Source organism: Penaeus japonicus, unplaced genomic scaffold (genome assembly GCF_977035675.1).
Source record: "Penaeus japonicus unplaced genomic scaffold, GWHDUDI00000001_assembly GWHDUDI00000032, whole genome shotgun sequence".
Classification (NCBI taxonomy): Eukaryota; Metazoa; Arthropoda; class Malacostraca; order Decapoda; family Penaeidae; genus Penaeus; species Penaeus japonicus.
This window is the reverse complement of record NW_028234434.1, coordinates 22,284,244-22,299,243: the sequence shown is the minus strand read 5'-3', so window position 1 is coordinate 22,299,243 and position 15,000 is coordinate 22,284,244. Positions and strand designations below refer to the sequence as shown.

General features: G+C 33.1%; 1 protein-coding gene across 2 annotated transcripts in view; it reads right to left on the bottom strand.

The window, feature by feature from the left end:
- Positions 1 to 15,000, bottom strand: part of cta (Guanine nucleotide-binding protein subunit alpha cta) — a 29,516-nt gene that overhangs the window by 429 nt on the left and 14,087 nt on the right. For both annotated transcript variants that reach the window (XM_043002180.2, XM_043002173.2), the window contains exons 3-8: positions 14,887 to 15,000; positions 13,903 to 14,103; positions 10,845 to 10,895; positions 10,409 to 10,626; positions 9,630 to 9,795; positions 1 to 8,902 (exon numbers count right to left, since the gene is read on the bottom strand). The exon at positions 1 to 8,902 is cut by the window's left edge and continues 429 nt beyond it; the exon at positions 14,887 to 15,000 is cut by the window's right edge and continues 33 nt beyond it. In XM_043002180.2, coding sequence (XP_042858114.1) covers positions 8,705 to 8,902; positions 9,630 to 9,795; positions 10,409 to 10,626; positions 10,845 to 10,895; positions 13,903 to 14,103; positions 14,887 to 15,000 — 948 coding nt within the window. In that variant the 3' untranslated portion in view covers positions 1 to 8,704. The remainder of the gene's footprint in view (positions 8,903 to 9,629; positions 9,796 to 10,408; positions 10,627 to 10,844; positions 10,896 to 13,902; positions 14,104 to 14,886) is intronic.

The window sequence follows — 15,000 nt, the reverse complement described above, 5'->3', positions numbered from 1 at the left end:
TTTTACTTATCCAGAAATCCTCTGAGCTTGTATCTACTAGACACACATCTTACCTGCCATCAAACAGCATAAAATTCAATCATGTTTTCAGACTTCTAATGCATTACAACTAGTATGTCCTACAACAGAATTTTGAAACATATTTGTGAAATGCCAATGTATTTTCAGTAACAAACTACAACATTCCTTGTGATAACCTGATGTGTCACTGGATACACCTTTAATATTGTCCTGTTCTTGATGACAGTTCTTAATATGAATATTACATAACATCCACTGCTTGAAAAGACTTGAAACATCACAATTTCTATATTATATTCTAGACTTCACTCTCATAATAATTTCTTTTTTACAATATGTACAAATAACACCTGAGACCTTACAGTCACTTTATGTACATACCATTAAAAATATAACCCTTCTCCCTACATAGTAAATAAAGTATAGATTTTACAAATACATTTTTCAAGCATGGTACCAAATTCTTGGAAAATTTGCAAAGCTTGGTACCTTAGTATTTGTTGAATTTAAGTAGAACACATATCTAAATAACAAAAAAATGAATCATTAAAAAAAAAATGTGTGGCTTTTTAAACTTTTTTAACAAACAAAAAAAGATAATTGTCTTTTAGTCCTCAATGTTCCGTCTTTTTCACAACTCACAATTTTGATGTTCCCATCTATAAAATAACTGCCTTTATTACTAAGATTAGTAACAAACTTCTTTCACCTGCATAGCATACTGTCAACTAATGAGCATGTTTCAGCATCATGAGAATATCCTAGATATGACATGATTTTAGGGATCTTGCTATGACTATTTTTTGTTTTTTGCCTGACATCATTAATGCACTGAAATTCCAGCAGAAATGGAACACCCAAAAGCATGATACTGTGATACAAATTAAACAAATCTATTCATCTGCATTACTTGCCCATATGCTAGTCTTAGTCAAAAGTATTACTATTACTAGTCTTTAGCATTACTAGACTGTTGAGCTGCTACGTTTCACAATCAAAAATTTGTCGACACATCATTTTGAACACAAGTAGTTTTTTGGGCAGTGAAAACGGCTTAATGAAAGTCTGGACATGTGAATCAAGCATGCTGATTTACACAAAAGATTTCTAACTATCTTATACTCCAGCTACTACAAAGAAAATATAATTAACAAGCATAGCTAATAGTCATAAAAAAAACATTGACATAATGAGATACAAATTCATAGGAACTCTAGAAATAAAGGAAAATTATCAGATCCAAATCTACCCTTATGTCAGGAGGGAAAATAACAAAGGAAATATCACACCTTATACTTAAAACTGGAATGTAAAATATCTATAGCTCACAATATAAATTTTCAAGGTCAAAGGAATGTCATTAACATAATTCTCTATTTTGCATTGTGGCCATTTCACCTTTAACTTTTATTATTGAACAGAATATGAGAGTAATAAAAAACAGAAGAGGGTCATCAATATAATAATTAGAGCACTGGGTCAGAGGACAACACAGCTTTTCATTATACCCCTCCCAATAAACAGATAAAACCTATAAAGTATTTCATGTGAAATATCAGTCTTAACATGTTATATCTGTACTATGGATGCAACTGTATAAAACAAATAGAATACTAAATAAATAAAATTATCAGAAAAATGTATCTATATGGAATGAGTTTATAAATTACAGGATCTTCCCCTTTTAACAAAAATACACGTACAATACACACTAATAACAGGGTCTGCATGATATTCACTATATGTGTACCTTATTGAAGTGAATTTGTTTGTGTGAACATGGAACATCAAGAACTTGGTACCTCAGGCAATGAAACAGTCAATATCCTAAACATAATGAGATTTCTTGCAGGGAGTCACATATTCTTCTTTTTTTTAATATAAAAAGATTGAAGTTTCATATGTACTCATCTGATAATCAAATATGTATATTGTCACTTCACTCTGCCTATTCACTGGACATGTAGTGTTCATTACATAATCATGTCATATTACAACTGGTTCAACTATACAGGGTGTCCACAGAATTGTACAATAACAATATTTGCTGAAAATAATTATAGCTACCTTGGAATGACAAGTACATGCACAGAACCAAGGGTCCAGAGGGGGGGGGGAGAAATCTCACAGCTATACAAATTGTACATGATGATTAACCATATAGCAGCAGGTAAAAATCTATTTACATGAAACATGGGAGAAAAAAAAATAATGATAATAAAAAAGAAACGAAAAAAAGGAAAAGTAAATACACTCTGACAAATCAACATAAACAACTTCAAGCAGGAATCTGCATGGATTCATAAGACATAAAAAATTGCTACAACTATTGCAGTTACACCCACATAAAGAATATTAGTCAAGCATACCTCTTGGCAAATAACTACCATTTTCTTTGAGAATGCTGATTTCTACACCATGCAGGATTACACTCATGAGGTTACCATCAAAAATCACAAATCAAAATCTAAAAAGTTACTTGATGTATAAAATATCTGGTTACTGTACATTTATATCAGTTAAAATTTGTTTATATGATCCATCATTTTCAACAATAAAATTTTCTTTACTGAGATTACATTTATTCAATATGTAGCAATAAAGTCACTTGCACATATTCATTTCATATCACTTACTATAGCAAACTACTGTCCTTGTCTTTTACAGACCTACAAATACTTAGTGCAGTGGTAAGGAAAGAACAGTGCCATAACGCATATCAAAATGAGGATGCATGTTTAACCCATAAACTGCAGAAAGCCTGTTACACTGCGGGGAAAAACAGTCTGTCCTTTCATAATCACAGAAAGAGACAGACTGATTTACTACAAATGATGATGCCAAATACTTGTGACAAGCACTGTTAATGACATTAGGAAACACAGGGTTCTAAATCAAGTATGACATTACTGAGCATCATTTAAAAACAGTGCCCTCAAGTGGCATACAGCAGCTTGGTGCTCAGCTGATGAAGAGGAGTACAGCAGTTTAGAAGTTACTTTGTCTGTGTGAGCATAATCAGATTGGACTGGAAACACATATCATAAAAGGGCAATGATACTTTAAGATATGACAGAGGGCAACAAGTCTCTCGTTAAGAAAAGGAATTGCTGAGGAGGATAGATACCTATGTGGACACAAATAAAATTTACACTCCTGTAAAGAAAAACAAAGAATCCTTTAAAACTGCAATTATTTACGGTAATAATCTTGACCTAACTTCATTCATGCCTTATTATTTCTTCTAGTTTAAAAAGGAGCATTTTTATAAAGCAATATCACTGCAATCAAAATAAAAAACTACTAAATAATTCTGAGGAAAAAGTATTTGTCTGCTTCCTTGTAACATTTGACCAATGAACACCAGAAAATGGTAATGAGCTTCCCTGACAAAGCAAGAGTATAATACACACATGCTTATAATCTTACACTCCCTTTTATAAACGTGCATCTCCACATGCATAATAGATAAGTCTAAATGATACAATTAAAACTATAAATGAAGTATAATAGACTACCAGCTTATAGCTTGCTCCTTCTAAACAGGGACGGCCAATGTCACAACACAGGGCGGTTTTAGCTCCACCCAGTCTAAATGCCGGGGGTATTTCAAGCGCACAGGCCTAATACCTCAGGCTATTCGCCCGCTCTGGCCACAGCTACCCTCTGCATACACGATCACCCAGTGTGCCAGCCATACAAAAAAAACGTCATGCAATATCACATCCCCAGTAGCAAGTACTGCCACCACATGACATGATATCACATCACCCAGTGATAACAGGTTAATGATTTCCAAACTGTGGCTTCAGTTATAAATTCATATATATATACAGTAATGATGCTGATTTTAGAGTACCTGAATTGTGTATGAAAAACCAACACTTTTTCAACCCTCAGTAAGTTATAAACAAATCAAGTCTTCTTCAACCTTAAAACATAAAGATATCTGATCCACAATGAAACATCTACAAAGGTATCAGTGTTATCATTAAATGATAACATCTGAAAACTAAGCAATAAAAAATTGAACAAACAACAAACAACATTACAAAAAACAATAAAAACTTATCACTGCCCAAAATTCAAACTGAAAAGGAAAAAAAAAAGAAAAGAAAAAAAAAATGTATGATCACTCGTGACCCATCATGGTGGCAGTTCTGCCTGTCAATATATACAACACAAAGGGAAAACAATATACAATGCTAAATACACAATATGCTTTACAGCTTCATTAAAATTTTACAATCTATGCAGGTTTTTGAAAAATGGATAATCTAAATAAGTTATCCTCTTAACAGTATTTGAGCATTACATCCAGAGAGAAAATAATGTGATATATAAGCAAATATGCATTATAATGAGCAAAATCCAATTTTGTGCAGATACACAATGACCAATATCTTTTGTTCCCTCTCCTGACAATGAATTTAATCCAATTTGCATTTCAAACTATTTACTCACAATTATCTGTAAATATAATGGATTACATTTAAGAATTAATAATATTGTCTAAAAAGTCCAACTGTGAAGCAATTTTCTTTGAATGATTTTCAGTAAGTTTTAACGATATACATGATATTCAATTAAACTATGGAGTACAAGGTATAGCTTTGGCTGTGCTAAGTTCTTTTTTTAATCAGATGGTACCCTGAATGTTTGTCTTGGAGCTTATCTAAAAAGAAGTAGGAGAGATTTACTGTACACCACTTGATGGGATAAAAAAAAAAGGTAACCATGCACTCCATACATTAAGAGTAAATAGAAAAAAAATATATAATGACTGTTTTTCATATTATTTTTCTGATTCATTCTCCTGTATACTTTCTGTCTGGTCTTGCTTTTAATATAATTCACCTGAACTGTGACTGTAACTAGAAATCACTATCTGTTATACTATAATAGCTCACGTTTAAGAAAAATCTTCAAAACATTTGGTGTGTATAACAAAAGAAAAATAATTAAACATGCATGCTCATAACACAGACACAGACACAGGAGCATGAACATCCCCACACACATATATACACATACAAACACATGCACTCAACCATGTGTTCAGTTGCATGCATTATATTCATGGAAGTTACTGTAAATACAAAGTATATATTGATAAATTAAATGTCTTGATATCTAGCAGACAATTATTATGAATGAGACCAAAGATAAATGTAAATCTTTCTTACATTACTTGTATGAAATGTATCTGCCAAACAATGGCATGATTTAAATTCTTGACACAGAGAGTAAAAATATTTGTAAAAGCCGACATTGATTAGTATTTGAATTCTTAACAGATTTAGACATCAGGCATGATTTGAACTCATGAAATATGTATCTAGTTTAGTCTGAATTTGTTTTGCAATTTAATGCTACATGCCAGTTATTTATCCAAACAAATGGTGATCATAGCCTTGAGCAATTTATTAAAGGTTATTTATCAGCAAGTTCTAAATAATCCAATCCAGAATTACACAATACACAAGTAATAGATTCCTTAGCTTTTGCAATACAACAATTACTCATTTATTCTTCCCTCATTATATATCATACATATGTTCTCCCTTCATTATATGATTTTCGGCTTTATTCTTGCTTAAAACATATACACTGTCCTTCTATTTGAAACTCTTCAAAGTATTATTGCTTGAAATCAACTGCTTGACAGGAAAAAAATGGAATATCATCAAAGTGTAAAACTTCCACAATGCTTTACCTCTGTGCAACTTGCTTTCATCCATCTCATAATAAGTATTATATATTTTCAAGCTATACTCATCTTGCATGCAGTCTAATTTTGTATAAAGTAATGGAATATATACAGAAATGCAGTCTTATTGCAAATGTCATTGGTTCTCGGTTCAGGTATGAAATTGTACTAATGGCAGATTGACAAATCTTGGATACATGTAACCAATGGAAGAAATTCACTTAAGCATGGAAGCACCTAGTTACTATTGGTAATGTTGCATACTGATATACTTAAATGATCAAACAATATAATTACAAAATTAATAAACATAATCCCAGTTAATTCTCAATCACATTTACGTCTGACAACAATTGATTAGTTACACATAAACAAGAAAAATGCAGTATTAATTTATTTCTCACATTTGTTGTATGCATTTATAATCAAGAAAAAATAATAACTTCATGGCTATCTTTGTATGTGTAGAAATATGAGGCCAAACCATTTTTTCCACATTCTGTGTTTGCATGAGGAATGAAGAGCTGCTACATATTACATCATTAACATGATGTGACTAGATGTATTAGCTGGCCTATGAAGAAAAACATGAGATAGTATCAACGGTAAATAATATAAAATATCTGGAGCAAGGTTGAGTACAAGCCTAACTAAAGACAAGCAAAAGCAAAGTAACTGTACTTTTGTCCCTTTTCATACAGACAACAGTCATCTTCATCCATATTAGATGGATGAGTGGGTCTGATAAGGTGGTAAATCTTTCCATAAGTTGGGAAGATTTAATTTTGGCTTTCCTTATCCATGAAATTAATTGTATGCCACATTTTTTTGGTATTCAGAATGGGCATGTAAGAACAGTGGGAACAATATTTCAAATGGGCAGAGAGTCATGATCCCTACATATAAATGCAAAGACAATTGTGCAAATCCTCGTTGAAGAAGAAAACTGCTTCACACTATGAAAGTATGACACAAATGGAGAGTGAGATACACAATGAGAATCTAACCATCTGATCTGCATTTGTTAAATACAACATACCTTGTTATACAAGCTTATTTTGAAGACACTATCTGTAAGGACTCACAACATACCTAATGTAGAGGGACATAAATATCATTATAGTTTTGTGATATTTCAGATATAAAAATTAAATGTAAAATGCATCACCTGTTCAATTTTGTTTGCTGTTTAAAAGCAGCTGCTATATTTGCTAATTTCCCCTCAACTCTTTAAATGCATTTTTTTTTTCAATTATGAACTTACACCAGGAATATACAGAAATATACTCATCCTTCTTACCAATACTTGCAGAGATAAGCAAGCACAGTTGAATATTAAAGGGATGCAAATTATTGTCATCTAACCAATCAAATGTGTGACCACACGAGGTACACTCTCCCTCCCTGAGTAACCCAACCTGATATTGTTAACCTCTTAAGGATGAACATACTAAATTTAGCCATGCCCAGGTGAAGGAAGACATGCACAATCTGTATCAATATTTAACAGAAAGCCAGCCAGGATATTATCATAATATTTTCAAGTAACATCATGTAGATCTGAATGTGTCGAATCCATTTGTTATGTATATTGAAATGCAATAGATTGAAGTAATTGTTTGGTAAATTTCTGCATCAGATCATAAGATGGCAGAACCTTTAGGGGTTAACAAAACTGCTTCATGTCTGAATCAGAAAAGCAATAACAAAAAATTATACATTCTAACAATTTAGCCGAGAAAAAAAAAAAAAAACAGCATTAAAACTAAAAGGACTGACTTCCTGCTTTTGTCTTAGACAATCAAAACCAGTCCCATGACGCAATGCAGTAGCTAAGGGTTAATGATCCATTCTGAATAGCTGATATACACTCGTAACACATTGTTCTGCCAGTAGACTAAACAAGGCATAAATGCAGATACACATCATTAGGAAATTCTGCATAAGGTAAAAATAACACAGACTAAAATCTATCAATATTTACAAACATACAAATTTTGTTCAGCATGCACAGAAAAAAATGAAGTCTGGTATTACAATTACTAGTTTAGATTTATCTAATCAATCAAACTCGTAACAAAGGGTTATAAATGAATGAATTTGTTATACTGCATGCAAGTATTGTGTAATATCTCTTAAACAGGCTAAAGGTTATGGAAAAAAGGACAGTCTTATCATATCTTTTGTGCTTCATCATGTACTCCTTGTCAGAAAAGTTATTTCAGAGAAAAGTAAGATATATTTTACATGGAACTTAATAGCCATACTATCAAGAACAGGGTTTTGGTTAACCAATGTCTTTCCACCATGCTTTGGGATGATTATAAATGACTCACAAGCAAAGGAGTAGTAATCCTACATCCTCAGTTCAATAACATGGCTGATAACCACAAAGCTGGATGATGTCAATATCCCTATGGCTGGCATCCCCAGATTCTGTCATCATTTCTCTCATGTTAACCACAAACAAATATTTCTGACATTATTTGTGTGAAAAGAGGGTCTTTTCATCTAAGCTTTGAGCATTGTACTTACAGACACTACCTTCCTAAGAAAAAACAAAAACACAGGAATGAATGAAAGGGAAAGGTAATTAAACCACAAGACATCAATGGTACAGTATAAAAGGGATCCTTCCTTATTTTCTAAGTCAATGTTAGGGTCTTCTACTATCACATTAGGTACTCTTTAGATTTAGTCACAGTGTAAAGACTCTAGAGCTCATTTAACTGAACTTTTTACTGCTTTGCATTCGAGTTCAGCCACTTTAGCTGACCTAAATTTTCATTTTCAGAAACATGCACCCATAAATGTCTGAATGAATCTGCTGCTACAACTATATCAATTCTTACAAAACTGAGATTTGGTCATAACCATTCTTAAATACTCAAATAATAATTTTGAGCTTACAGTAAGTAGTCTGTTTTGTGAACTGTGCTAAGCTGTGGCCTTATAACTAACTCATCCTACTTTTCACTGGAGCATAAGTGTTTCCAAATTGCGTTGGAGAATGGTGTCCTTCACAGAATTAAAGACAACTTTTATGTTTTCTGTGTCAACAGCTGTTGTAAAATGGTGAAAAAGTGGCCGTCGATTGTTATCCGCTCGCCGCTGCTCTACAAACTTGTGCAAGATAAACTGCTGGACATCTCTTTCATCATGTGGATTGCCCTGAAAATTAAAGAATAATTTGGCATTCAAAGAGAGCTCAAGCAGCCTACATTTTTTAACAATACAACAATTTACTTGCTAAGCATTATTTCACAGATTCTAATTCTCACTCAAGTTTCTTAATGCTCATCTTATTGTTTGAAACAAAAATAATGGTGGTGATAACCTCATAGTATACAAGATAATTACTTTGCAAACAAACATTTTATGACAGTCTTTGAAACGATGCAAACAGAAAAGAAAATTTCTGACAAATATTGGAAAAATAACAAGAAATAATAACTAGAAATAACATGGTAAGTACAGAACTTTTAAGAGAAGTATATTGTAATATGGGTTCTTAAAATGAGGCTGAAAAATGAGACAGTCCATTATAAAATTATATAGATACAATCTATTCTACACATCAACATCAAAACAGAAAAGAATTGTAAGCCTTTCAATTCCTATCCCTCTTCTACAAATTAATAAAGTCAATGTCTTCTATCATAAAACTACAGAATATTTTTTTACCGACACACAAAATGTAGGAATATCACATGAATGGTTTATGATGGTCAGATAGGCCCATAATTGACTCCTTGGTAACTAAATGTTTGTGGAGCCATATATGTTTTAGAATTAAATTAATAATAACAAAAGAAAACCATAGTAGACACTGTATATTCCAAGCATCAGTGGCTTAGAGAAAGAGAATGACAGTGAGTGTTATACGACAAGTACTTACCACAAAATCTGTAAAATAATGGGAAATGTTGCTTTGTCTTGATCTGACTTTCTGGATAAGGAGATCAGTTTTGTTTAGGAAGAGAATGATGGAGACGTCACGAAAACTTCGGTTGTTCACTATTGTTCCAAAGATGTTGAGAGACTCCTCTAACCTATTTGTGATCCTGTTTAAAAAGGAGCATACAGTAGATTAGCATTAATGTTATGTCAATAGCATTAAAGATGACTCTTTTTCTACTTTCTTATTCCAGATCTCCAAATATATCTGGTTTTAAATGCTGCATCCTCATGCAGATTTTAACCAAAAATGTTGAATCTATCTTGCAATATGGAATTAATTGTTCATATTCATACCAATTTCTAAACACCTTATATAAATCATACACTGAAATGTACCCATTGGCAAAGCTGACTACATCAAACCCCTAAAATGAAAATCACAAACTTCAAAATCTAGAAAATCCTCATACATATCAAGTAAATATTTGCATTACATCATACTGACATAACATATCTGACATTCAGAAAGTAATTCTTACTCTTTTTTCAATATAATCTATTGCAATTCTGCCAAGTATTTCATAATATTTGCAGCAAAATAAACACTAGAAACAGAAAACTAAAATATAAATAACATATAGAACTCAATCAATTCATTATTTCTCTCAAAATTACACAATATTCAACAATCACTAACTTAGCTAATGGATCCAACATGAACATTTATTCAGTTTTTTCCACAATAACTGTAACTACACCAAATAAATTCTGGCTTACCTGTCTTCCAACAACCTTTGGTCGAACTCCGAGGATGATGCTAAGAAAATGATTGAGGTAACACTCTCAAAACACTGGAACCACTTCTGTCTTTGTGTGCGCTGCCCACCCACGTCCACAAAGAGAAATGGTACGTTTTGAATAGGGATGGTAAACTCTGTGATTGCTTTGGTGGCCTTGCGGCAGTGAAGGATGTCCTTCTCTGTGGGGATGTATTCCTGCAGAAAAGGTAAACATGTTCATCAGCATTGACTTGGCTTCCTCTACTGAACATGGTCAAACAGTTTCATAATGCCTTTCAATTATTAATGATGAAAAATACAATATTTACCCTTACTTTCCTTCATTTAAGAATCATATGTCATATGGATTAGTTTATTTACAGTCAATAAATGTAAAATATACAGGATAATCAATAATATAATGAATTACTTACCAGAACACCTATTCTCTCTAAATTTTCAAAGAAGTATGATACACTATCAGTCTGAAATATATAAAACATATATTATTTTTTCCACAAACATTCTCAAATGTTTCAGATTAATATACATCCTAAATTAATAACTAAAATGTAAAATTCACTCATCTGTACAAAAAGAAACAAACACACGCACACAAATAAACCAAAGAACTAAATCATCATTGTATCTCATTTCAAATATACTTAAGAGTTCTGGCCTACTCTCCCGTATTTGCCCCACTGTAAACACATCCTTGAATGCTTTCATGGCTCTTTACATAAGTGCTTGTCTTTCTCTAGTGTCTGGTACAAAACATTTTCTATTTTGGTAATGGTATGGAAAAAAGTTCAAATACATTAAGAGATATTGTAAAATATTAGTGCATACATATCTTACTTATATCATAAACTCTTTTAAGTAATATAATATCATTGCTGTCTTTAAACATTCCTAGACAGGCCACATCTTCAGATGTTTGGCCTGGGTAGAGGCATCTCAAGATGTTGTGTTTTCCATCATTTTCTAAACTTATGGTATGACATATGATTCTATATATAATATATAAGCAAAGTGATAGTAACTAGCATTTGGTATGATGCTTTAGCTACATAACTAAAGGAATAACTACATTTTTTTTCGGGGTGCCATTAGTACCTACCACTAATTCTTAATAGTCAAAAATTATAAACGGGTTTCATTTTTTAACCCACTCACGACCGGGGCATTCTAGCCTTGAATGTCACAATGCCGGGCCTTCGAACGCTTAGGCCTAAAACAATTAAATGGCTGGCACAATACTGTGGCGCCCGGCCACTGGGCTTTTGAATGAGCGGTACAGTACTGTACCACCCGTCCAGAGAGGGTTAAAAAGTGACACTTGGATTTTTGTTTTTTAGTTTAAAATAAGGAGAAACCCAATTACTATGTAAACATGATAAACCACTGGCATTGTTTGTCCTTGCATAGTCTTACAAATGGAAACTTAGGAGCCTTCTCTTCATTTTCACTTGTGGGAATAGTAACCTTAGGGCTCTTTGTCTAAACAAAGAGTATCAATAACTTGTTTGTCATCTTTTACTGTATTTCAAATATATTCCCTAAATTATGAATTATCTTGCTGTATCTGTATCAGCAACAATACAGACCAATGCACCACAAAAACACTACCATTACTTGCCAAGTGTATGATTAGTATGGAAGTTCTTCTTATACAACTTTGGGAATAACTGCTCTTCTTGGCTTAGAAGTGATAAAAGAAATTACTACATTTTGACATTCAGAAGGATAAGATGAGAACTATCCAGAGGTCTAGGTCATTAAATGACTGTACCACTATATAACCCATTGGAGCCGGTTGACATGATGACACGTTTTGTGGTTTTTGTGTCAGACGCCCGGGACGAGATATGAAGGCAAGCCCGGTGCTCGGGTTGAGCGAGCGGGCAGCCCAGGCTCGTGGCTTGTGTGTCTGAGAATCTCGAGGCGTTAGGCTTATGCGTTTGAGAATCCTGGTATTGCGACCGTGCACAGCCGGAACGGCCCCGGCGTGAATGGGTTAAGCAGTGGTAAAGATATGTTCTGCATATATATATAAATATATGCTCAAGGTCCTAAATTATCCAATTATGTGTATTGGGCTTCTCATAGGTGTTGAAACATATTGCTCAATTTTTTTTTCCATTGAAAAACATTGCTATACATTGCATCATGGCTCCCAATCATAAAAATCTCTGCTACTCTATCAAGAATGGTAAATTACAGAAATTACAATCAAATTTCCATGTCCTATTTCACAAAAAATTATCATGGACTTCCAAGCAGCATATGACTATATTCTAGGATGTCTTCCCCAGAGACAGGAATCGTCAAAACTTTTGTGGATCATTATATTTTTGCTGACTGCACTATACTATATATTCTTTTAAATTACTTGCCTTTGACTTAAGACCTACAACAACACCATGAACAAAACATAATTTTCTTAAAATGATGGCAATCAACAAAAATGCAACTTCTATAATATTAACCCATTCATGCCGGTTAACGTCTTATCACAAGGTCAAAAAATATCCCCCCACCCAGTTGACGTCCTGAGACGTTCTGCATTTTCTCACCGAGTTCCGGGAGGGGCAATGTGACATGCTGAAACGTCAGCAATAGATCACTAGATTGTTCTCAAATATAATCATTTTACATAATTTCTTAGACTCTGTTACTTTAGTTTGAGTGTTTGATCGTCATAAAATGAGATATAATGTTAAAAAAATGACGTTACAGAAAACTACGTGATACTGATGACATTATGGTAATTTCTGCTTCCTGATCGGTTGAATAAAAAGATCTGAGTCGAAAAACTATTGTAAAATCATGTGTTTGGCCAAGAAATTAAAAAAGTAAAAATTACTAATGCAGTAGTACTTCTAATTTGTTGATTACCCATGCCATCATGTCATGTCACGTCATGAGGTACATGTACATACTCATATGTATGTGTATTATCCATATTTTTTTCATTGGTAAAAAAAAAAGAAAAAAAAAAAATAGTATAAAACATTTTTTGATGCCCCACTAAGGGACTGCTTCCTTTCGTATTTTCATATAGAAGTAAAGAATATGGGCAAAGTTCAATAAAATAAAATTGAAAAGGCATTACTGTAACATGTTTTTCGACAAAAATAACTCCTCTGATCTTGGCAATATTTTTACGTGCCTTTACATTGTAGACGCATTCATGAAAACCATAAGTATAGGGTGGGTGAAAAACGCTCTCAGAGGATCAGCGCGGCCCCTCGCACTGAGAAAACACCCTGGCACAAAGCATCACGCACTTGTTATTTTCACGGTGTGAACGGGTTAACAACAAAAGAAAAAAAATATTTATGTACTCAGACTGCATGAGAAGCTCAAAATGCATGGTTAAAATCATCCTAATGGAATCCTAAAAGTGGCTCTTCTAAAATAAATAAATCATAAATCCATCAACAAATAAAATTTCCCTACAATACAAGAAAAGGCAAAACAACTGCTTACCAATTGGAACTCTGCTCGTCTGCTGTATGCCAGGCGAATACCAGAGTCCTTCCACAGCTCCTTGACACTGGGCACATATTCAAGAAATACATGTCTGTCTAGGGACATGGACCCCATAAATTTCATAACATGCTGCCCATAAGGTTCTCGTGAAGGATCTCCCCAGGGTATTCTGAGCTTGTCTCTTGCATCTAGCAACACCTAGATGAATAAAAGGTTACGATTATATTGCAAGTTGGTGAATAAGATAATTATCACCAAATAATATATTGTGCATGACAGACAAATCTGATAAAGTACATATACATGGCATTACATTAAATCTTATCAAACACAAGTTAACAAAATTCAAATTGGTCACAATAAATTTTAAGTAATAGAGAAAATAACAATTAACAACATTAACATTAAGAAAGATTAATAGATATAGAAAGAAAACTATGAGAAACAAAATAAAACGTCTATCAATTTCAACAGACAAATTACATTTACAATTTATCATGACATTAATGATTAAATGCTTGATAATGGGATAGCACGTATACATATTCTGCTATTCATTTATTACACACAGATGGTTCCACTTGCACCTAGTTGCCAAGGAGTCAATTATTAAGTCTACCTGATCTCTTTTATTTATCTCATTCTTTGACTTTTGGGGAAAGTCTATAATTTTATTATCAATATCTTTGTTACTGGCAGTAATGGTATAATATTAGTAGTGATAATAATAGAATGAGAGAGAAAAACGAATCAAGGAAATGGGTAGAGATGGGGTCAGGTAGGCCTACCAATGGTCTCATTGACTCAGCACATGTGGAACCATCTATGTGTAAATAAATTAATCAATCAATCAAACATAACCACAGTAGACAGTGCATATCCTCAGTGTCAATGGCTTCAGATGATCATTAAAAAATTAATAAAAGCAACAGATAAGTCATATAACAGAATTAACATCCTGACCCTACCACAAAGACTTACCTTCATGCCCATAACAATATTTTTGTAAATAGTTTCTCTATATTCATCGACCTCATCGTGTCCAAATCGGTAGCCGTGGATGATCCGCATCTGCTTCAGGAAGGTCGATTTCCC